Source organism: Pseudonaja textilis, chromosome 3 (assembly GCF_049901715.1).
Source record: "Pseudonaja textilis isolate UNSWEBS1 chromosome 3, rPseTex1.2, whole genome shotgun sequence".
NCBI classification, from domain to species: domain Eukaryota; kingdom Metazoa; phylum Chordata; class Lepidosauria; order Squamata; family Elapidae; genus Pseudonaja; species Pseudonaja textilis.
Genome location: NC_141992.1, coordinates 152850286 through 152876181, shown reverse-complemented (window position 1 = coordinate 152876181; position 25896 = coordinate 152850286). Strand labels below are relative to the sequence as shown.

At 33.6% G+C, this 25896-nt stretch overlaps 1 protein-coding gene across 12 annotated transcripts in view; it reads right to left on the bottom strand.

The window, feature by feature from the left end:
- The window catches only part of MYOM1 (myomesin 1), a 69256-nt gene that overhangs the window by 22110 nt on the left and 21250 nt on the right, over nt 1–25896 (bottom strand). For 3 of the 12 annotated variants that reach the window (XM_026699348.2, XM_026699351.2, XM_087931136.1), the window contains 16 exons: nt 20894–20982; nt 20707–20772; nt 18887–19057; nt 17158–17319; nt 14517–14658; nt 13080–13279; nt 11625–11681; nt 9424–9551; nt 7977–8160; nt 7285–7459; nt 6174–6295; nt 5032–5349; nt 2518–2714; nt 1569–1695; nt 1003–1187; nt 170–284 (listed from right to left, as the gene is read on the bottom strand). In XM_026699348.2, the coding sequence (XP_026555133.1) occupies nt 170–284; nt 1003–1187; nt 1569–1695; nt 2518–2714; nt 5032–5349; nt 6174–6295; nt 7285–7459; nt 7977–8160; nt 9424–9551; nt 11625–11681; nt 13080–13279; nt 14517–14658; nt 17158–17319; nt 18887–19057; nt 20707–20772; nt 20894–20982 (2438 nt within the window). The remainder of the gene's footprint in view (nt 1–169; nt 285–1002; nt 1188–1568; nt 1696–2517; nt 2715–5031; nt 5350–6173; nt 6296–7284; nt 7460–7976; nt 8161–9423; nt 9552–11624; nt 11682–13079; nt 13280–14516; nt 14659–17157; nt 17320–18886; nt 19058–20706; nt 20773–20893; nt 20983–25896) is intronic. The other 9 variants (XM_026699350.2, XM_026699352.2, XM_087931137.1 and 6 more) reach the window with 3 other exon arrangements.

Genomic DNA, 25896 nt, shown 5'->3' with positions numbered 1-25896 from the left:
GAAGAGGAAAGAAAATAGAAACTTATATGAAAAAGAAACTTATGTGAAACATGCTAGTTTTCTCTGAATAACTATAATAATTAATTTAATTAAATTAGTACCATTGTATATTGTCAATTACTCTAATATATATTTAAACTCTTATTTTCATCAAGCAAAATCAACAAACCTGGTCGGGTTTCTGCTGTTACAGGGTCAGTAGGATCTGATGGCTTCCCAACTCCAGCTTTATTTGCTGCTCGTACACGGAAGACATAACTGGTGCCTTCTTTGAGGTTGCTTATCTAGAAGACATCAATATAGAGAAATCACCTATGAAAATGTTTATTACGCATCATTTGGAAATGATACAGAGTTAATTAAAGTCACTTGAGTCGATAAGTAAATATAGTAATAGGATTTATTTAAGGTATCAGCCATTTTCTACAAACCTAATCAAAATTCATGATTTTCCTACTTATAGGTTTATTCTTCACTGGGCCAGAATAGGAATTTACAATTAAACCAGACATCACTGGGAAAAGCTGTTCATGAAATATAGAACTATGAATACCACAAGCATCAGATATATATTTATTGTAAAATCAAACATTAATACAACCAATAACAAAATATATGGATGACTGATCTAAGAAAAGACCACAGTGGCAACCACTATAATGTTGTCGTGAATGTTTCCTTTTTAGATTATTAATTACTACTGTAGTTAGTTGTTCTTTTTTTCTTGGTATAGTAAACAAAAACAAAGAGAAAAATAAGATGAGTACAAAACTCACTGTCCTAAGTATTTATTTTTTCAACAACCATTGCCATGATATCTAATTTGCCCATTTCTTGAATAATATTTCTGGTTTTGATGTAGTAGATCAAATTTTTTCAAGTCCAAGTGTAATAGTTTCTCTTTTAAGGAAAGGACAAATAAATTAAACCCCAAAGGAATACAAAATAAAATATTAGTGTAAGTACAGAAGTATAGATTTTTTTTTATCTACATCACTATACCTTTAAGAATTTGTTTGTAATAGGTTTTGCATTCACACTCTTCCAACAATTATCTGATTCTTTTGTTGGTTTCACATCAACATAATAACCAATTACAGGACTTCGGCCAACATAAATTGGTGGTTTCCATAATAAAACTATGGAGTTTTTCCTAATTTCATTACATGACAAATCATGGGGTGGTCCTGAAAGTTAGGAAAAACAGAAATACAGAGAAAACAACAGTAATTATCAGTGTACAGTTAAAACAGTTATCATCTACAAAAAAATGTAACGTTGATTTTAGCTGTGTGCTTAGTAGATTTCTGGAAAAAGGGGTCATAAAAATAGATACATGTAGCCTATCAGAAAGGGAAGGGAAAAAGAAGTATTAATTTGATTAACAAGTTTTGCGGATTTGGAGTTTAAGTGATTAGAACCAGGGGTTACCCATCCAACTTCCAGAATCAAATTTCTCTAAAAAATTCACAAAGAGGCTAGCAAAGAATTTGCTAATATAAGCAGTAGTCCTTCCTTCCCTCTTCCCCCTCCTTTCCTTCCTGTGAAGTTCCACTCCTGATTCTAACCTGGAACAGCAATGGTCCATTCTTCACATTTAAAGGTTTGGGTAGCAGGAGAAGGTACGCCAAGCCCAGCTATGTTAGCTGCAGCCACTTGAAACTGGTATGTCATGTTCTCCTTCAGATCATTTATCTGCCATATAATTGAAACAATACAACACGTTAATACGTTATCATATAATGGAATGAACAAAATATTCCAAGTTTTTATTGTTTTAAAAATAAATATTGCTGAGACATTAATGCTTTGAATGACTGACACAGAAAAAATAAGAATGCTTAAGATCCCATGTTCATTTTTGATTAATATTTATATGTGTGTATGTATGATTGTATGAAATTATATAGCACCGATATAGATATCAAATATTATATTACTCTTTAAAATTACTGGAACTCTCAATTTTATTTAACTTTATTACTCAATGTGTCTGTCTGTCGATCTACCTATCTACCTACCTACCTACCTATCTATCATCACTATCATCATAGTCCAAACCAGTACTGCATTTTGAAAATTACAGATCTTAAAACAGGACAATTGTCAGAACAACATCTTTATAAGAAGTGACAAATTCTTGGAAAAATTAAGAGATTACATTAGCACTGTATTTGAAAATCACGAATAATAAGCAAAGACCTTATTAACCAAGATGATAACCAATAGTGATCAAAATGGCCATTTAAATCTGGAGGGAAAAAAATCAAGACTAAGAATAGATATCTTTGATAATACAAAACCTTTTAAGTTGTAATTGGTTAATGAATACGTATATTATGGATATAATTAAAACAGTACTCACACGATAAAAACAATACAGTTATAGGTTTAGATTCTAACATAAACCAACTTAATATTAATAAAAGGAAATTTTTAAGCCAGGGCTGGTGGCACTGTGGAATATTTCAAATTAGATAGCAATCATGAGTCTAGAGACTTGTAAAACTCTCTTACCCTATATGCTCTTTCACTAATGGCTTTAATATTAGCTTCCTTCCATTCTCCAGGTACTCCACCAATCACTTCCCGGTAATTCACATAATAGCCAGTGATCTCAGCTCCACCAATAACTTTTGGCTGTTTCCATCCAAGAACCATTGAATCACGAACACTTTCAAGCACTGTGATGTCATATGGTGGAGATGGAGGTGCTGTTTTATGATGAATAATTTATTATTAGGATAGAAATATTCAGTTATTCAAGAAAACCTTTGTATTGAGTTACTCATAGTTTATCCTGGAATTTCCTTTCTTCAGACAAAAAAATTATCTAACTAATTGAAACACTTCTGGATAGGAAATATAGACTTCTCTAAATTCCATGTTCTGTAAATAAAAATATTAAGATGAGTTGTTTAAAAAGTAATATATTATGAAGTGAATATTGTAGCACAAAATGACTTTAGCTCTACTTCACAACAATGACATTAAAAAAAATAGACATACCAGTGGTATGCAGATATATGTATATATGTGTATATAATGTGTGTGTGTATATACCAATACTCTTTTGCTGAATCCAAGCATATTGTTCACAGATGTTTTGCTTCTTTTCCTCTTTTTCCCACTCTTAATTTTTAATAATGATCTAATATCACACCTGTATACACACCTACCTTCTACCCAGTAAGCGGCCATCACAAGTCACAGCAATCCAACTCACATACAAATGAAAATATTTGGAGCTATATTTTTGAGGACAGCAAGGAGAAAAAATAAATCTCTATCAATCTCCATTGACATCTAATCTTTCTTCTCTTTCCTGCAATGCCTTCCTCATCTTGAAAATTCATGAAAATGCCATAGGCGATCGTAACTTGGAAAAAGTTTACTCAGAATTCTGTTTTTCAGTTGCTGCATCGTTTTGCAAAAATGTTTTCTTATTTTTTAACTAGAAAAAAGAATTACCCAAAGATTCCCATGATTTCACAGTAAGATCTATGAAAGAGACTTGCTTAGATAACATTAGAGAAAAACAGTTTTTTTAAAAAATACAGTGTCACCTAAAGCAAAGGTTTTTCTGCACATGCCAGATTAACATACAGATCATTTCTTCTTTAGTCATACCTCTCTGCTTCTCGGTGACATTTGTAAAACAAGGCAAAATCTATTAGTTTCTAGTAATTTTTAAAATACTTTTAATATACATCATTTATTTAGGTTTTAAGTATGGTTTCTAAGTATAGTACTGGAAGCTGCACATAACCTGGCAAAATAAGAGCAGGTATGTTTTTTTTAATAAATACAAATCTAAGCAAGAACACTGGTTTTGAGATTATCTTTCCATTAAAAAAAGGTAACATCAAATTAATAGTCTGAGTCATCTCATGTAAAGTATATGAACATTTTCAATTCTTTTGGTATTAGAAACTGAACCAGCTAGAGAAAAAATACTAAACGATCATAAATCACTTCCATAGAATTACTTAAATGAATGTAATTTGTTTCTACTCACTCGTACACTTTCTCATTGGCTAAATAGTTGCATTGTTGGGCAACTTTCTCTTGCTTTTTATTTATGTATTGTTGTTGTGTATTATCTTGTGGCTTGTATTCTTTTTATAAATCGTGAACTGATAAATAATTTAGATTAGATGTATTTGTGGTATGTTCCATGTATATAATTATACCAGGATAGTTCCAGTCACCATGGCCATTGGTAAAATATTATGGTAGTTAGACCTCTAAACAGCAGCAACCCTCAAACATGTGGTGTACAAAATTTTTTGTCAATATGTTTAATAATGTATTCCTGATTATGGCAGGTTGATGATCTGTGCTAGATAGTGACTATCTTTAGTATTTCCAAATTTAAACATTTTGGATTTATTGTTTTCTGAATATGAAAGATAGTTATAATATGAGTTCTTCCCCTTAGATATTATTTTACAAATGTTTTGTGCAATCTCCTGGTGATTTGAAATATGCAGATATGCAATGTATTCAATATTTCCTGCTTTTCAGATAAAAAGTTATCAGTGCACCGTATTTTTCTAACTCAGAAAATGACTGATGTTATATTAATTAATAATTGTATGTACAATTTTATTTTCTGTTGTGAAGAACTGGAAGAAATTTTTAAAAAATCTTGGAAATGATACTACTACAAAATAAGGCCACAGGAATTGAATGTTTAAAGGGCATCAAAAGTTACAATATTTTAGATGCAATATATATTGTTATCTCTTAATAAAATAATAACACAGTAAAAGTAATCTAACCAAATTAGCAAATAAATGCAACATGCAAGCTTGATGTTAGACGCAACATATAAATGTGTCATAGACGTAGTGACCGCTATACTCTATATGTAATGAGCTTTGATGGAAGCTGAGCATTTATTAGATGGAGATGATCAAAATGTCGCATTGGCAAAGATGTCTATTTGCAACTTGGATGATCACAGACTGTAATTGTTTGAAATGAAGGAGCTAACAAATAAAATCACTGCATGTGATCAAAGCTCACCTATATCGTTTTTCTTTTGAATTTTCTCCAGTGTTGAACGATTTCCAGGAACAGACTTACGTGGGTGCTTGGTAGTTGTCTTTTGTGATGAAGGAGTAGGAACTGGGTCACTGCCTTTACTGACTGATGGACTCCTCTGCTTACCAGAACTACTGGGCATTTTTTGCCTATTGGGTTTAGCATTGCAATTTAACAAAGCATCTGTGTCAAAGATAGGCTGGGAGGACTCATGCATGCCTTCCCAGTTGACAGTGCGGCCTGTTAGTCCATCAGCTTTATCACTTAGTCCAGGACATACACCATGAAGCAATCCTCCCCCTATAATTGCCAGAAAATAACAAAGACATTTGAAATTAGAGTTCATTCCCAATTCTCCATTATTGAAAAAAATGAAGAAATGGAGACAAAGCAAGACAACGAAAGAACATCAAAGCATTAGCTACAGAAACGTGTGATATGGTTGGATTATATGCATTTTAATCTAAAACATGTAGTCATGCAGTTAATATTTCTATGATTGATCCATCAAAAGACCTTCCATTATCTTCAAAAAAAAAAAGTTCTATAGGTTTTGGAATGACGGAATGAGGAAATAGTTATACGATCTATTTAAGCAACCTCAGAATAATGAATCATTGAGTTCATGTTTAAAATGGAGTCAAACAATATAAAATTATTGGTATTTTAATTATTTTAAATTAATTAAATAAGTAAATTAATTATTTCAATTTGTAAAGAAAATTAAACATGCAAGATTTAAAAAAATCGGATCATGACTACATGAGAAGAGTGGTTAACAAGAAAGTAAATTAGACAAATGAATTAATCAACTTAATCTGCCAAGCTATAGCATGTTAGAAATTAGACAAGTACTTCATTATGAGATCAGTTTACCAGATGATTTCCAAGTAATAAGACGGTGAACGTACTGTTTATACAGAGTTACAAGGAACACACCCAAAGATGTCTGAGATGGTGAAGATGAGCAGTCTACAAGTGCTTATTGCTTGGATGACTATGAAATGATGGAAGTGAAATATTAAACATTACCAATGCATATTCGGTGTGGAATATTGAAGTTAATCTAGTTATAATTATAACGTTGATTTGTGCTCTTCCTTTAGGAACAGTGCATTGCTTACCAATAGCTGCCTTGACTTCAACGGCTTCTGAGTCCTGTGAATATCCACTTAATCCAGCTGCGTTAACAGCTCTAACACGGAAAATGTAGCGATCTCCAGTAGTAAGTCCATGACAAGTGAATCTTAAGTAAATCAATGTTTAAATTAAATTAAATTAATTAAAACACTGTGAAACTATACAGTATTTCACTCTTTATACAAACAATATCTTATATGAAACACAGCACAAGTTTCTTAAGTAATGCAGTTAATATAAAGAATATAAAAATGACAAGGTCCATTAAAAAATTACTTAATAATTATTCTCTTATCTTCCTTTTCTCCTTCTTCATCAAGGGAACAGGGGATAGTGGGACTGCACTGAAGGAACTTGATTCTGCATGAAGGCTTAAATTTATGGAGGGGGAATGAACAAATTGCTCAAGCCTCTTATATAACATCTATAGAAACGCCTCAACAGTAATCCTTTAAAATGTCCCAACAGCTATATCTTACCACAAAGTGCCAAACTGGTCAATAAGTTGAATAATTTTTACTTGTTTATGTGAATTTAAGCACAATCTGCTTAAAATAATGTACTCTGAAATGGGCCTCTACTTATAATACAGTACTTCACAAACAATATATATATGTGTGTGTGTGTGTTGTTGCGATATATATGTGATAATATATGTTGTTTTATCATTCATGATTTGTTATGGTTGACATAATGGTACAAATCATTGGTGTGATATTGAGAAAAAGTGATCTCTTGCAGGTCTTGGAATTAGCCTATTTGATGTATAGTGTATATACAAGATTTAATAGCAGTTCTTGAATATACAATCAGAATTTATATGTAGTTGTTTAGATTATTTAAATTATTTGTACTGCGATATAGAAGACTAATGGAACACAGGGAATAGGAAATTAGAATATCCAATATATCAGTGCCAAGAAAAAGAATTTGGCAACCAAAAGTTACATAATTTTACATAATTACAACTAAAATATTTCATTCATGCACTTTTCAGGAGGGATATAGTTACTGAACATTCATGCAATATTTTTCCTTTTTTGCTCCTTTTCAAATATTAGTTCACAAATGATAGTTAATTGTACAATTTATTACCTTGTGCCGTTCACAGGATTATTGTTGCATGGCACCCAATCACCAGACCCTACTTTACTTGCTTCTATGTAGTATCCCACCAATTCCTTTGCATCTTTAGACTCTGTCCAAGCGACAACTACTGACGTATCTGTATTTCGGGTGGGTATAACGTTGCTTGGTGGGCTAGGTATATCTAGAAGGAAAGATAAACTATTAGAGCGTAGGATTCCCACGTTAACTGCAGTATAGTTTTTTAAAATTTATTTATTTAAACTGAGAACTCCAATGTCATACCATTTAAAGCAAACAACATACAAAATATAATATATGGTATAAAATATACATAATATATTTTATAAATAACATCCATATGGAAAGCCAGCAGCATTTAAAAGAATACCCTTCTAACAGGTGGACCATATCCAGCTTAACCCAAGACCCAGAGGAACAACCAGTTTTTCAAGTTCTTCTACAACAGCATTAGGGTAGGAGCCATATGATCTCATTCCATGAGGGAAGACACCGTGACAGAGAAAGCATGCTTCCAGATCTTGAAAGATTAAAATGTTTAATCAAGGGGACCCAGAGTACCAGCTCATATAAGATAGCAGAAACCCTGAGAACTGAACAGTGTCTCAAATAGCACTGGAGTAGTAATATGTAAGACAGTGATCATTTTTATATTGGAGTGAACTTCACTGTATACTTACCAAGTTTGTCACCAACCACAGTGGCTTCAGTGGCCTCAGAGGGCTCACCAATTCCAGCTGAATTACAACAGCGAACACGAAATTGGTAGGATTTCCCTTCAGCTAAGTCAAAAAGTGCGAAGCGAGGAGACTTTACTGGGATCTCAGTATTCACTCTTTGCCAATTTTCTGTTCCTGCAACACACTAAAATAAAAATGTCAGGATTGGAAAAGACCAGTTTTTTCAGCCAAATTCATAGACTTTTCTCTAATATGAGCAAACAAGCCCCCACCTTTAAATAATGCTTAATGAAGTTCCATTATTACTCTGGAGAATGATCAATCATAGCCTAATTCTACTATGCATTTTAGATGTACATACTCAGCATAGAGTTACATTTTTTTAAAAAGAAAATATATAAGAAAATTATGAAGCATCCATCTTTTGATCACTTTTAAATCAGTTGGCAAAAACAATATGTTTCTCCCAAACATTCCGAACAGTTTTAATCTTTCCTTTCAAGTTACTTATCTGTTTTCTAGTATTTCTGTCACAATCTAAAGTAAAATCTGAATGTGCAGGACTTTAGCATTTTCCACAAATCTAATAGAATGAGATCATTGGTTTCAAAGTATTTAACAATGCTCATATCACACACAAGATCTTGGGTACTACTCAGAATGTAGACAATCTATGTTTATTTCTTGTTTAGTTTGATTAATTGACTAAACGTTCTAAGATGCTGTAATCTGAAGGACCTAAAAAAAGTTCAACTTTTATTATGCCCAGATCTAGCCATCTACTCATTACAATGACACTTTAATTTTTAAAATTCTTCCTTGATTTGATGAAATCAAGATTTCTCTGAGCATTTTAGACAGAGGCAAAATAATATCCACAGTATTACATTATTTTGATTACTGTGACTCAAACTTATTCTGCTCTCTTTGAAATTTCTTTTATATTTCAAATTATGCCATTTGATGAATAAACCAATCCTCAAAATGCCCTTCTTGTTCTTGTACTAGAGTTGATCACATTGGATCACATTTTCCTGGTTTTCTCCCTTAGCTTCTGTTTTGCCTGCTATATCAATATTCTTGTGGACCTAAGAGGTTCTTTCACAATGGTGCTTGGAGGATTGGGAAAGAACTGCTGTCAGAATGTAAACTCAAGACAAATTACCAATAATCAGAGCAAGAAAGGTTATTGAAAACTTAGGAGTGACTTTGAAGGTACCAAGGACCGCAATTAAAAGCAAGTATAAAAATATATATTTGTAAGTTTTCTTTCTTTCAACATTCTCAATATTAAATCCAATCAGTACTTCAACAATTAGAGAACTAGTTAGTTCCCTAAGTATCACTCCGTCCATCCATCCATCCATTTATCCATCCATCCATCCAATTTTCCAATAGCTTGGTAAAAAATTCATGAGAAAACAGTGCATGGTCATCTTGGTTTTACCTTTTCAACAAAGTACATGACACCTTCATGGCCTCGTTCATGTGGAGGTTTCCAGCTAAGTACTATATAGTTCTTAGTTGCCTCTGTAACACGGAGGTCTAATGGTGGTCCAGGAACAATACCTTCTGCTTGAAGAAGCAAAAGAAAAAAAGGAGAATTGGCAGTTTATTTTAAAAAGTTTATTCACGTTTTTTCCCAGTAAGAGCCCCTCTGCATGCTGCATCTGAATTGATCTAGCACTGGTGCTGTATTCTTGAGATCTAAGAAGTGTCTCAGCTGTGATGCAGCTCAAATTGCAACACTCCCCCTTTGCAATAATGGTACTGGCATGTCTTGGTGCCTGAGGTAGACCATTTCCTGCTTTCAGGGATTTTGCCTCACACTTGCACGCTGCTCTTGAGCTCAGAGTTCTTTAGCAGATTTCACACACAACCAAATTTAATCCTAGTATTCTAAACAGTTTTGTAATCCTTGTAAAGCACTACTGATTTCTCTGTTTATGTAAGCAATATAAAGCCTCATCCTATTGTCTAGTATCTGTAATTACTCTTTCTCACCTTATAGGTTCTATGTTCTATGCTACAATTTACAACCATGACCACAACTATAGACAAAGCTCCTGGCTGCAAATTTATAGCATCATATATTGTTATGACTCCCCTTCGAAATTCAAACGAACAAAACAGAAAGCAGCCGTTTCACAATTAAATCAAACGGAAAGAAGTCTTATTAGATAACGGCTGGCAGAAACCACAGCATAAATCTTACTCTGTCCGGCAAACCAGTCCTGGCAATAAATCCTCAGCCTCAGAGCTCTTTGCTGTAACGTCCTCACTCAAATAGTCATTTTGTTTCTGGCGAAATGCACCAGCACAGCTGTGTCCTTTTATACTCATTAAGGCAACGTGCTAATTTACTGACTTGCTCTTCTCATTTGCTCCAGCTGATTTTGCCTTTTCAACCGTCTTCTATTTTTTACATTTAACCACAAATTTTCCAAGTTCTCATCTCCACTAGAAGACTCTCAAAACTTCCCTGTCAGCCATTCCCAGCTGTTCATCAGATAAAGAACCAGAGGAGATCAAAGGTCCTGACAATTCTAATACATCAGGTCTGTCGTCCTTTGTCATGTCCATCTCCTCATCCTGGTTATCAGTCCAATCAGTAAGCCAGGCTGGTTCAAATTGTTCTGACGTAACCTCTTCACTTGAACTCATATCAATCACAGGAGCTGAATCCAAGCCCGGAGCCACAACAATATATATAGCATTATACATTTCAATGAGATCCATGTTTTGATGCTAAATGAGTTTTCCTTCAGTCCAACAGCTCAAATTGTAGTTATTATTGCCAAATAAATGAACATAGCATGAACTGAAGATACAGAGCTGTAACTGAAAACTAGCAATTATTTTTCTATTTTCTACACCAGGCAATTTTTTTCTTCTAGAAGCTTCCATTGACGTCTGTCTGACTTGCAGTATTTATACTTTTCTATTGGTGAGATCAATAAAAAACACAGATTGGCTCATGATGCTCTGTGTTTTCTGCAGTTATGCCAACTTCAAAATGCTTTGAGTGGCTTACGTTATATCACTGAACAATAGAAAGCAAATGAGGCTACAGAACAATTGAATGCCTTTATGTAAGCAATCAACCTGAGACTAGAAAATTTCAGTTTGAGAAATGTATTTTCTTAAAGAAAATAAAAGTAAATAAGCATTTTCTGTCCAACACAGCAAATCTACTTATGTGGCTAGAAAATGTATATTTTAAAACCTAAAATTAATAACTTGGTATCTGCAAAACTTGCTATTTCAGAAATAGAATATTCTGAGAACTTTGGAACCTTGCTTTTATCTTTCAAACAAAGCCAATTTGATCATTCTAGGAGTAGTCTGATAACTTTCTTAGATAACTCTTCGAACCAGAAATGATTTGTGGCAGTCCAGATGTAGTCCAGCTCTCAGAACATGTCCAAGAGAAATAGAATATTTTGAAGAATGATTTAAACATTTTACACTGTTCTGAGTAAGGTTTTGCACATCTTTTCACACAATTATTTTAAACAGCATAGTCATATTTCCTGATTAAACTACAGTCCATATATAAAGTTTCATGTGAGAAGCCAAGACAAAATGGCATGTAAGCTTCAATGCAGATATGATCTCAAAATAAAATATCCAAAAAAAATGTGTTACCTGAAGGTTCCTCTTCAGTGACAATAATCTGTCCAGTCCAAGGGGCAGAAGGATGACCTAAACATATTGACAGTGATTAGTTGAGTTAAGTATTACTTGTCCAATTATTTGACTTTCCTTATGGTAACAAAATAACTTTAACATTAATATTTCAGTCTGGAAAACAGAAACCATTAAGGTCCAATCTCTACTTACTTCCCTGACTTAGCTCATAACTGCTGTACATACATAACTCAGTTGTATATAGTACTTGGAATAGAGATATGAGTTATCTCCTTCCCTTAGTTACATCATGTTTTCCAAAACTGGGCTTTTCCAAATGTATTGGACTACAGCTCGCAATGACATCACTTATTTGGGCCAGCTTCCTTCTCATAGAAAGAATTCAGATGCCTCAGGTCTTAATACAATGTTTCAGTGCAAATTTATTTATTTTTATTCGTTTATCTTATTCATTTTTTTATAGCTACCCATCTCAATCCAAATTTTAAAACTATAACAACAGTAACAAATTATACAAATAGGCAACCAAAAATTATCATAATAATTACATAAAAATGAGCACTCACAGACTTTTCTAAGTGTCCCCATGTCCTGCACTAGATGTCCTGCACCATATGTCTTGTGGTGTCCACATGTCCTGCACTAGAACTACCACAATCACCTCTGGTCATGAGTGCTGGGGAGCTACAGATCAATGCATCTGGTAAACATCAAGTTGAGAAATATTCTCAAAGTGCTTATTCACACAGCAGCTTTGCACTGGTTCTGAATAGACCTACTTCCTGTTTCTCCACAAAAGAGCCTCCATCTTAATGCCAGCATGCTGAGACATACTGAAGCTACGCCAAGGTGATCCAGCAGAAAGAAGTGTCATGAATCAGTAAATAGAATCATAACTGCTTTGGGAACATTCTATATCACAAGGCAGGGGAGTCTTTGGAGGGCTGACAACGTCTGGACTCCAAATGGCCTATTGTGGGATCTAGTCCTCCCATACAACTGCGGGACTCTGTACCTCTACTTTCATTGCTGGAGAATACAGATCTTTGACTGGTGACTATTTTTACTTGTTATGTTTGTTTGTTTCATCAGAGGAACAGTAGCTTCACAGAAAGCCTCTACTTTGGTGAGCTTTTTTCCAAGTTAGATGAGAAAAGTAAGAAGAAAGGGACAAAGGACTAAAGGGAAGATTAATTCGTAAGGGAAAATCATAGCACAGAATTTCTTTATGGGTAGGATTATGGCTCTGGTTCTTTTACTGAGTATTTCAGATGAGCAATGGTTGCAATGTTATAAAAATACAAAGATGTTTTGTTCTGCAAATTTTATTTTGATTAGTGAAGGTTTTGTTTATTATTGCTCCCTCTAGTGGAATGCTCTTACTTTTCATTCATATTGTCTAAAAATTAAAATTTCAAGCGTCTTGTTGACATACATTAGGAAGTCTCTTACTTTTAAGTCTGGCTCTATCAGCAGGATCTAATGCTGCCACAGGTTCTGAGACGCGAGATGGAATGCTGATACCAACATTATTCACAGCACGGACACGGAATATATATGAGCGCCCTTCAATTAATCCTGTGACAGGAAAGCGAGCAAACTTCACTGGTGTTTCATTGCACTGGGACCAGTGAGTGGTACCAACTTCACATCTGGAGGGGAAAAAGCAAGAAAGGTAAAATGACACGGAAATAATAAATACATCTCAGTTCTTTCCAATATTTGCTTTAATACACCTGCTTGCTTCCTCTTCCTCAAGAACTGGCTAAAGGTATGGGAATTTGGTAACTATTTTTATGGCCACTGAGTGCAGATGTATTGTCCCTTCATAAAGCAAAATGAATACATTTCAAAGATCTTTGCAAACTGAATACATTGGAAAAGATACAGTCTTTATAAATCCTTCTGGACATTCCCTATAAACATATATATACCATCTAGGATGTTGGATTGTAAAGGTCTGAACTAGCAAAGTCTTTCTTATGTTAATATACTAGGAGTTATTGACCATAATGATACTAGTTACATGATTCTACTCAATCCTCGTGCACTTTTAATCAGTTATTTAAATGAGCTTAGTCTACTTATTTTACTTGGACTTCTTTTCATGCTCAATCTAAACATGAAGGACTGTGTCAATGTATTGACCTGATCTGTATATCACTACCACACAGCTTCTTCTCAGCACGTTTAATTTTTTTATGTACGTAAAAATAATGTTCTGTTTCAGACATTATGTTCAATGTGTAAAAGTTTACAGTTTAAAGTAGGGTTTCTCAAATTGCAATCTAAGACCCCTGATGATGGTCACAACTGTTTTTAAAATTTGATAAGACTTGCATAGACAAAGTGAAAGCATTGTCAAAAGTAGCTCCAGATTTTGTTTCTATTTTGTCTACGCAAGCCTACAAAGTGTAGCTGTAACATTACAAAGTTTGAAAATTCCCATGATAAATAAATTAAAACTTAATTGCTGTATTAAAACTATATGAGGAATTTATTTTTTCTTGCTTTAATCTCAGTTAAAACAATTAGTTTTGTTCATAGGTAAGATGTGTAATGTAAGTTCATTTATCTTTTTACATAGCCACAATACAATAAAATTTGAAGGTTAGAGTTACAGGGATATCAACTGAAGGTGAAATAATGAAATCCCACAATATGCAATATTCACTATAATCAGTGAAACAGAGAGAAATAGATATTAAAAACTTATATGTATATATGTATGATTACATGAATTACCAGTGTAGTAAGACATATTCTGGAATATATATTAACTTGAGAAAATAACACATCCAATATTATAAGAATCAGAAGCACTTAAACTTCTTAATCCAAATCTTCCTTAAAGTCATATTGTTATCCTGATCTATCATAAATACTAACTTATCAATGAAATATCCTAAAATAGAATGTCCTCCATCAACAGCAGGTTGTTTCCAAGAGATGATGACATAATCTTTGTTAGCATCCAAACACTTCACATCTAAGGGAGAACCAGGGACTCCTGCTATATCAGCATCAGCATCTACATGGAAGAAGACATACTTCTTTATTAGAAAATAAGTTCTGTTACCTTATTAGTACAGTTTTATTTTTTTACTAATTTATCTATGATGTCATAATAAAATACAGTCTCATGAAGAATAATAAGAAACTATTTTTGATTACACATTCCTTCCCTCAGTGCATCTATTCAATCCCACAATATCCATGTAAACACACTAGATTGCTGACTGGTAATATCTATTATTAAAATTTAGAACATCAATATTGCAAGCATAAATTATTTGACTTTCATACAAACTTTATTGTAAGATTAGAAAGAAGAAACTTTTGCCGATTAGATAAAAATGTTATACAATGTAAGTTTTGGTCTTAAGCTGATTGCTTAATATTGAAGTCATACACTGGCACACAAACGTGCTAATAAAATGAAGAAAAACAGATAAGTAGATTATATTTTACAAAAGCTAAGGTACCCAAAAAAGTTAAAAAGAAAGAAAAAGAAAAAAAAAAGATCAATGGAGTTTTTAATTCCCCCCTTTATGTATGTCTGCTAATTTGCTGTACTACAGAGCTTTAAGCATCCTTAGAAGCCAGGACTCTGATTGTATTTGTAGGCTGTACAATACATGATGTATGTACAATACATGATGTATTATATGTATGGGTATCATTCTTGCTTAAATTTGGTTAGTCTTTTGGGGGTGGGGGGGCATACATACACACATACACACACATATATACACACATACTGTTATTTTTTCCATTGCTGCATGGAATAGAATTCCATTTCTCCATGTCTGTTCCCAATCAGATATTGCTGGAATTTTAACTCATCTATTGGCTCATGTTATTTGTGAAATTACAAATAACTATCTCTTGGGAATGTTCTATATTTGTGATGACATATATTTTTGATCATGTTCAACAAGAGGAGTGTTATTTCCCAGGACCTGCTGACTTGGCGCCATTCTGGGCTTGATCAGAGAGTCAAGAATTTAAAGAGTTTCAGAGTTGGCATTACTCTCTTCAGCTGCTTTCAACAGCTGACACTGTGATATTGAGGCGCTCCATGGACTAGTGAAATGTGATCATCCAACACTTGTGCCACAGAAATTCCAGAACTTGTTAAAAGTTTGAGCTCCCTAGTGAAATGCATCATCTGTACAAAAATCTAAAAATAACCCGATTTAAAAAAAACAGCATGAATATCTATAGCTAACAAAGTACAAAACTACTGTATGTATGTATATAAATTTAGAACTAGATAAAGTGATGCTAAAAGAATTACAAGTCTTCAAAAAAATCTGTGATTGGCCTTCATAAGAAAAATTCCATAAAGATTCTGATAATTCTGAGCATAGTGCGATTATTAGTATAGAAACCATAGATCTCAAGCATATGCTTATGTGATGACACAAAAATGTTGATAGGGCTATTTGTTGAAAGAATCAATTTTGGAAAAGCTTATTTGGATCAGGTAGTAACTACACACATCTGCTTTAGTTCAGAGATCAAACAGGTATGGTAAAGGTCTGAAACATCTTCTCCATCCTAACCTATTTTTGATTTTTGATTTTTGATTCTTGATTTATTTAATTGATTAAATTTTTATGCCACCCATTTCCCTTAAAATGTGATTCTGGGTGGCTTTCCTACACAATAGAAAATTGGAAAACAACTAAAAAAATGTGACAATTTTCTAATAAAGACTGAACTTGAAAATCATCATCATCATCCCCAAGTCAGCCTAATTGATGGACAGTTGTGCAGTGGTTAGGAATGTACCACTTCTTGGTTCTTAGCCTCCTCTCTGATTCCTCCTCAAGAGCCAAACTGGAACTATTATTAAGGGGCCGTAAATAATTTTAAGCACATTCTTTGCATGCTTTTCCTATTCTGTTTTAGTTAATATTGCCTGTTTAGATATTATAGATTAAGTATATACATTTTTTATTCTCTATTGAGGATTCTAATTATATTATTTATATTTATTTATTAGTTAGAAGTGTATTCTCTTTTGTCTAGAAGGAAAATATGGGCTGATAGCATTCAATGCTATTCAATTTTGTCTCTGTCAATGAGATAGGGAGAGTTCAATGAGTCACATAAATTAGTGTGTGGGCTTCTGTAACTAAGGAGGAACATGAGTATGGGTCTTTACAATCATAATCTAACACATTAAACATTATATCACATTGGCTGAATTTCAGTTTTAATAAAGCCTAGAAGAATAACGTATAGGATCAAATTGGATAGGACACAAGACAAACATAAGATATCTTTAATAAGCAGTGACATTTTGATTAGTACCAATATCTATTGTGCGGGAAGAAAATTCCTATATTAAATGATACTTTAATGATAATTAAAAGTATAATGGTAATTAACAGTAATCAGAGCTATAAATCATAATCATATGAAATATGTCTATATTAGAGAAGAGAATATAATACTGAAATTTCATTGTCATTGGTGCCACCTGCATCACTGTCTTTATAATTACTATGGTATGTCTTACCTCGAACAAAAACATAAGCACTGTACTCCTCATAATAGTCTCCCATTATCACACGAAGGGTATAAAGGCCTTCATCTTCTTTATTAGCATGAGTCAAGGTCAGTGAGGCTCTTTCTCCACTCCAATGCATCTGAACCCATTTTGATGGAGAAATCAAAACTCCTAAAAATTAAAAAAAGGCCCTGAACAGATACCACTCACAAATGGAATTGTTCATGTTCAAATAAACTTCCTTTACCAAGAAACTACCTAATAGCCCTTTCACAATGATACATTTGACTGAGTTTAACTCATTGAAGCCACCTTTTTCAAAACATTGCACAAAATTGTGTAAGTCTTTTTAGTTTTCTTTCCAACCTTGTATACCATATATGGAAAAGTTCAATCAATAATGTGTGTGCTTAGGAGAATGAAAATAATCTAACATTTCCTCACATGTGATATTAAAAATGCACATTTTCTTCATATATGAGTGTCAACTGGTTTAATAATTGTGGCTTGGCCGTAGGAAATTAATCTCACTCCCAAGTCTTCTTATTGATTTCAAAGCCTTCCCAAAATGTTTTCATCCTCGAGGCAAAGAAAAGCTACTTTCACTCAACTTATTGAAATGGCTTGGCAGTTAAATCTTATCTCAAGTCATAAAAGTATCTTCAAGTGCCACCCATGAACACAGCGTAACTTAAAGAGTCAGGAGAGATTTTTAAGGTGTATATAACACTAATCATTCTATATTTTAAGTATCTGCCAATTGAGGGGCTCCCCTCCCACTCTGTCTAACAATATGACCAGTCCTCAGTTGCAACAAAAAAGCAGAAGAGGCTTTCACTAACTAGTTAACATGATATAGGAAGCTTTTTCTGCTATACAGTACAAATAATTTATTACAGTCTTTAATGAAGAAAAAATCTCTTAATCTGAATAATCAATAGCTTTATAATTTATTGTGCTATGATAGCTTACAAGCAAGTCATTAGTTAAATATCCTGGTTTATTGTAGTATGTAATTTGGCCACAGTCTGAGAATAAAAGTAATATTAGTATAGGTAGCTTTCAGTGTATGTCCATTTGTTCAGTGACCATTCAAAATTACAGAGGTACTGAAAAAAATGTACAATTGATCCTTGAAATTCTGGCTATCACAGTCATGTTATTACAATCTAGGTGTTCAGATGCATGGCTTGTGATTATGATGCTGCAGGAAGCTGTGGTCACATGATTGCCATTTGTTTCCGACAAACAAAGTCAGTGAGGAAGCCAGCAGGGAAAGTTAGAGTTTTTGCTCCAGTTTTTTCTTCTACTTGCAGCACATCTACCCTGCCACATGCAACCTGCACCAGCCCTCCATGGCCTCCTCTGACTCATATGTGGCCTGTGCAAGCCATCCCATGGCTTCTCCATGATACCCCCATGCTTCTTATGTGGAACTCGTGCCTCAACTCACTTAACAACTCACAGGTTCTAGATTTATGAGGGCAAAAGGAACTGCCAGGATGGGTATTACTAAATTGAGTGGTCACATGACTTGATACTTTACAACTGCATTGCTTAGTGACAGAAATCCCAATCCCAATTGGCATTGTATTCCAAGCACTACCTCTTGCCATAGCTTTCTTTCTATTGGGTGATCCACTACCCCCCTTACAACTTCAAATGTATAGAAATATCCTAGGCAGACATCCTCTAACACTGAAACAAAGAAGAAGTTTATCTTTTAGTGCATGCTTACCATTCCTGTACCACTGGATTTCTGGGTGAAAACGCTTAATATCAGGATGAATGACAACTGTGCAGCCCAGACTCATTGTCTCACCTTCTCTTCCAAAAGAAACATCAAATGCATCCAAAAAATGTATTTCAAACCTGGAAGCATAGCCATATGGACTAACACCAATGCCAACTGTAAGAAGGAAAACTATGCTTATTCCTTTGTTAAAGCTGGGTTATTTAAAGTCAGATCCTAAGCCCTCTTCTGCTGAAAAGGTAATTTTTCAGATCCCCAACAGTGGCAGCAGTTCTAAAGAGAGGCATACCAATCTATGAAGTATATAATGTAAGTACAAGTTGATCAGTTTTCTTTAATGTAAGTACAATTTGGTCAGTTTTCTTTACTATAAAATCAAAGTTCCCACTTAAAAAGATATGCCTCAAATTCTCTTCACCATTCTCTTCATTGTATTATTTAAGTGATGTTTAAGTGATATTTCATTATTCTATAAATTAAGTTGATTTCTTTTTATCTTTTGATCATGATTTAACATGAAAGTGGATCAGTGGTGGGATTCAAACTTTTTTACTACCGGTTCTGTGGGCGTGGCGTGGTGGGCGTGGCAGGGGAAGGATACTGTAAAATCTCCAGTCAGAGGTGGTATTTGCCGGTTCTCTGAACTACTCAAAATTTCCACAACCGGTTCTCCAGAACTGGTCAGAACCTGCTGAATACCATCTGAAGTGGATGTTGTTTTCTATAGGCTGGATATTACAAGTCTAAGTTATATAACTGCTAAAAATGAGTTTGGCACTCAGTTCATTCAAGCTGCACATTATTAGTTTAACAATAGTCCTGACAAATTCAAAAAAATGGCACTTTGGTTAAAACATTAACCAGTGAGAGATTATACTGTTGTCTTTATTCTGAAATCACCTGAATAATAACTTTAGGGAACCGGATAATCTTTCTGAAAGCAATACTGGCAAAATAGGTTGACTTCAAATGGCTGCATTTATTACTTTCTGCCTTGGACATTTTTCTTTTTCTTTTTCTTTCTATTGTCAATTTTTCTTTCTATTATGCTAAATAGCGAACTCTGATTTCCATAATAGCAAATATACTATAGAATCCTAATGATAGTAAATTATTGTTTTCCTGTGTTGTTCTATATATTTTGTTCACCAAATAACAAAGTAATTCTTATGAAGGGCATTTAAAATCATGGACTAATGAAAACCAGATTAAAGCAATGAATTCAGCAGGACTGCCAGATCTGGGCAGCAAAGAATACTGAATGGATATTCGAGGGTTTTGTACATCTTTATTAACATCTAGTGATCAACTGGAATTTGCAGGCTCCAACTTTTAGAAGTCTAATCCTTTAATGGGGGGGGGGGGATATCTCAAACTTGATGATGCTGTGATCCCCTGAAATAATGATCTAATTATAGATCATGGATGACAGAAAAAAAAATAAACGTTAGAATTGCATAGTATCAACCTGTTATAACTTTTTTGCCAGATATTTTATTATAAGTTGATATACTGTATATGACACTTATCTTAATAAGATAAAATGCTTGGAATCTTAAACTAAATTCTATCACATGTATTACCAAAGCTAATAGTCAGTACTAAGCAATATTCCCTGCCTCCGACTGCATCTGATATTGCAGTGTATGATAAAACATTATAAAATATTAATACTTTCAAAAAGAATGTATTTCTTTAAATAGACTTCTCAAAACACTATATGGAACATTAAAAAATTATACTAATACATGTCTGAATGACCTATTATAGTTTTCTTCATATAATGAAGTTTATCAACAACTTACAGCTTAGGGGGAGTGTGGCAGTTCCAGCATGGAAAAAAGTTTCATCAAACTCTCCTTGCTTATATCCTATAGTTAAAAAAAAAAAGCAAAAGAAAATTTCTACTGTTATTTATCTGCAGGCCCCAAGACAAAATATTAGCAAGTGGTAAAAAAAAATGCTAAGCAATCAATATTTGTACAAACCTACTTTTTACTACCACAGAAGCATAAGCTGAAAGTTCTCCTTTGACATTCATGGCAGAAGCACGATACTGAGCAGTGTCATCAAAATCACATCTGTGGGGAATGAAGGATTTAGGAATAATGTCAATGTCACAAAAAAGAATGATACTCCTATATTTTGCAATTTTTTTAAAAAATTGATCATCTGGTCTCTTCCACACATGAAGGCTGTGCTGATTTTAGAGTATTATCATTTTGGCATGTCCCCATATGCATGAGTCATCCAATGGGCTTTGCAGCTTCAGAAATTAATCGGTCGACTCCTGCTCCTGTCTTCAATGCTGTGAAGACAGAAGATTGTCTTTCTTTATCAAAGCTGAACGGGCAGTTTCCCATTAGCAGAAATGACTGTCTTGTCCTTCCTTTTGTTTTCTTGTGTCCTGAAATGAAGTTGCCATGGTTGCATGGCATCGTCCTGCATTAGTTTATGATCCTAGAGGGACTATTTTACTATGACCGTACAAAGTCACCCATTTTTTGTGTGTGTGTTTGCTTGTTTTCCTTGCCATGAAAAGCAAATAGGGAAGGAAGAAAAACAAAGGAGTAAGGCACCAGCCAGCTACCATTTTAGGCTTCCCAGCTGGTCACCCAGAAGGGCTACCAGCTGTCCAAAGGAAAGGAAAGTGAGAGTCTTCATGGAATGATCAGAGCAAAGCCAGTCACTGTGTGGAAGGGGCCTTTCTTCTATCTTAGTTAGGCAAATTTTATTCAGATTTATTTACCATGTTCCCTACCCTCCAAAATTGCTCATTCAACTAGATGAAAATGTTAGCAAAAGAGAAAAAGGTTACATTGCATGGTAGGATTCAGAGTGGGTGAGTATGAGTAAGTTTCATGATGATTTTAAAAGCAGATGTGATGTAGCAGGGGCATTTTAAAAATAAATAAATTAAAGGAGCTTGTTGTTCTTTTGCCCCATTGTCCAATATCTCCAGTTTCCATATTTAACCCATTTTCCAATATGATTTCACCTTCATTGCACTATTTTCTAAGATTTATATAATACGTTAATGCCAGTAGCTAATTTGACTGTTCACTTTTACTTAATGTTTATTTATTGCTGCAATCTTTATAGCCACCCTTCTTAAACAAGTGACTTTGAGGGGCAAACAATCATAAAATATTACACTATATCTGAACATTTTCCTACATCTCAAGAGCATTCTGATTCTTAAAGCATGAAAACGAATAGCTTTTATTCTACAAAATTCACCCATATTTTACCAGTTTGATATTTTACCACTAGACAATAATTTAATTTCTCTGTTGAATTCAGTTCTTGTACAGTATTTTCAAAACTCTGTTTAGTAAAGGATAGATGACAAATAGAACCGTTTGAATGAATGAGGAGCAGGATGGGAATAGGAATATGCAGGGTAGTTAGTTGGGGAAAAGGGAAAGATTACATATTATTGAAGGGTTCAACAAAAACAAAACAAAAAAATGAAAGAAGAGGCTGTTAAAGGGTTTGGGGGTTTGGTTTGGGTTTGAGTTTTGTTTTGTTCTTTCAACCTTACCTCAGGTTCTCAATATTTCCGCTTGGGAACAAATCTCTCCACAAAAGCAGTTTCCTGTGGACTCCTTTTTCTTCATGGAACAATTTGACTCAGTTTATACAAAAGGATTGTCTTTTGCCAATGAAGAAATAGGATAATGTGCTACATAGCACCAGGATGTTATGTCCTATGCAGTTAAACTGTAATCTTAATTCTTAATAACATTTTGATTGTGTTAAGACCTTAATCTGATTAGCTCTATTTAGGATGTCAGCCTAAGCATTATCATAGGACTAAGCTGGAGTTCATGGAAGAGGAATGTTAATTTACTTCAGTTGATATCTTGTTCATCATTTGAGATGAAATGTAAGAAGTGAATCTTTATGACAGGTTGTGTGGTTTTCTTATACTTAATGGGCAAGAAATGAGGTATCAATCATCAGAGTGGCTTGAATTCTTGAAGTCAGGATAATATCAGCCAAACCATTTGCAGAATAAAGTGATATACCAGCAGCAAGTTCTAAGCCTCAAGAAAAGACAGCAACCCTTAGTCATTTGATTGTTTCTAATATATATATATTGCTAGATAATAGGTGAAGGAATTGTGATATGTTTTGTTTCATGTGCCAAAATAACTTGTCTGAATGCTGATATTATCCAAGATATTATCCGGCACCACAAGCAGAAAAATATCTTAAGTCAGATTGACACATGCAAGTGGAAGATGCTTCCATCCACTCATTGAATGATGGGTGTGCTCATAATTGTTTATTACTTTCCATCTTCCATGACTTTTAGCCCTTCTACTAGGTAGCACATCATTCTGTGTGGGTCTCCTGGATTTCTGTAATTGAGAGAAGCTGCAGTACTTTAGGTTCAAGTTAATACTTGTAGAAATAATACAGATGTTAAATTTCATTTTGTACACATCAGCTTATTACAGATGATTCCACTAGGGCCATTTTTTAAAAAAAGAATAGGCAGTTTGCATTGCACAGTTTCTCTAAAAAGTAAAATCTTCATCTTTCCACCAAAAGAAAAAAGTTATGGGCAATGAATTCCAGTTGTACATAGAATTACATTAATGGAAGAGTGTTTGAATGAAAAAAAATATGAATCAGATAAAGCCAAGGGTCTGATAAAGAACTATTTGTTTTAAGAATGTAAACAGAGGCATGTTTTGTCTGAAATTCATTTTTAGTCTTGCTGTTAGTATTTGTTAAGTGCTTAAAATTATATTCTAGTTAATAGAATAGAATAGAATTAGAAAATTATTATTAATTTATTATTATTAAAATTATTAGAAAATTATTTTAATGGCTTTCAGAATAGGATTAAAATACTTCATGAAGATAACAGCAAAAAGAAATGTAACTTAACAGACTCATTTGCTAATAATGTTGTTATGGAAATTGCTGACAGATAATGGTTTTGCGTTTTCAAAATATTATTTTATTTTATTGCTTGAATACATTCTAGCATTATGCATGGCTATTTAGTTGAAATTTTAGATATAGAAGGGGGATCTAGATATCATATGTTCACACAATTATCTGGAAAACAGTTAATCTGTAAATAATAGTTTCAGTTAAAACAATATCTCAGCAAGGAAACATTATTTCTTAATGATCTTTGATCACATTCCTTATACTGTAATAACATTGTACAAGAGCTAGTGGAACATATCAATCAAAACCTGATGTTCATTCATAAAGTTGTATATCCTGTTAAAAATCTACATTGTGATATATCCAGACATTACTTGGGGCACCAAAAATACTTTGCTAATGAGTTTTTAGTTTAACCGCAGTTATAAAATACCTTACATAGAGTAATTATGAAGGCCATGATTACTTCTGACTAAGATTTCAGTGTAGACATCAACATTTCTAGAAGAAAACAGCTGGTATACTCTAACATGACATTTAAGAACACCTTGACAAGGTAGAAAAACTGTTGAGCACCAGGACAGCAAGTTTACCATTGTACACTTCTGAAAACACAAGCTTTAGAATCGTAACTCAGAATTTGGTGTAGGCTAGATGAAGCAACTTGCAGGGTGACTTAACCAGTGATCCCACACTAGCCCACCTTCATATCACCAAAGTCAGACCAGTTATTGAACAGGACAAATTCAACTAGATTCATCATCCTATGTTACCTGCATTGATCAGACAATGTTATATTGATAAGATTACATGACTACTTGGCATTTAATTACAAATCTTTCAAGCTTTGGGATAGCGATTTAAATTACATGGATTCTGCTTGCTGGATGGGCAAGCGGCCAATACATATCTAGAATCTAGATAAATTTCCACTACAACAACACTATCATTTTCCCTCTAGCTTCTTCCACCAATAGCCATTTTTCAATCTTTAATTCTGACACTTCACATCCTTCAAGAAATGCTTTCCCATTCCCAATATTTTTCTATTGACAGACAATAGCTTGTTTGGGCACTTGATCTTCCCTTGAAATTAACAGAAAATGAAGACATGTTAGTTGATTCCATTGCTAAATCCTATCATCCTCCATTCTCTGTGAGGTAATATCTGCACTGACAAGCAGAGCCAGATCTAGTCTAAAGCCTGAGTGGGCACCAGCCTAGGGGCATCAAATTTTAAGGGGTGCCACAGTTTAAAAGACTTCCAAAAATGCAATAAAAAACTATAAACAGTAACTGCACGCCAGCATCCCTGCTCATGAATTAAATATAACTTTGCAGTGTAAATAGGGTGAAAATGTTTGAGAAAATAAATTGTCCAAGACAGAATATCATAAATGTTAAACTCAAAAGCTCAATGTAAAAACAAAATCAAAAGATAAGTAAAATCTTAGGGACCACCAGAATATGTCTTTGCCTAGGTTACCAAAATTTATAGAGCCAGTTTTGTTGGCAAGTCTAATATGTTAATTGTTTGCTGAAAACCAGGGAATAGCTATTTACGCTTAATATAATAAAAGGAAGGGGAGTAAGGAAAAGAAGGCACTATATTAACCTGGTCTCCTTTGCCCTTAATATATACTTCCCAAAATTACGAAAAGGGTTACTTCTACAGTAAAATGTCCTATAAGTATACATTTATTTACTAAAATGAGATGTCATATTTCCCCTTTTAGCAAATAGATGTAGATTCATAGGCTATATAACTTATATTTCAACATTGTGTTGTCTACTCCATATACACATTTTCATTTATTGTATTACCTAAATGCAGACATTTTATTTAAATCTTTTCTATATTAAAATAATTGATATTCCATATATTCTTAATTTTTTGGAGCACCAAGAAAAGATAAATACAGGGAAAAGAACAAAAACTCTGAAAATCTCATCCTCCAAAAAAAAACATCCTCCAAAATGCTTTCACTACTTATTTTTACAATAATATAAGTTTATACCAGCATTTGAGAACTGGACACATGCAAAAATGTAAAATCTATATTAATATCAAGAGGTATTTCTTA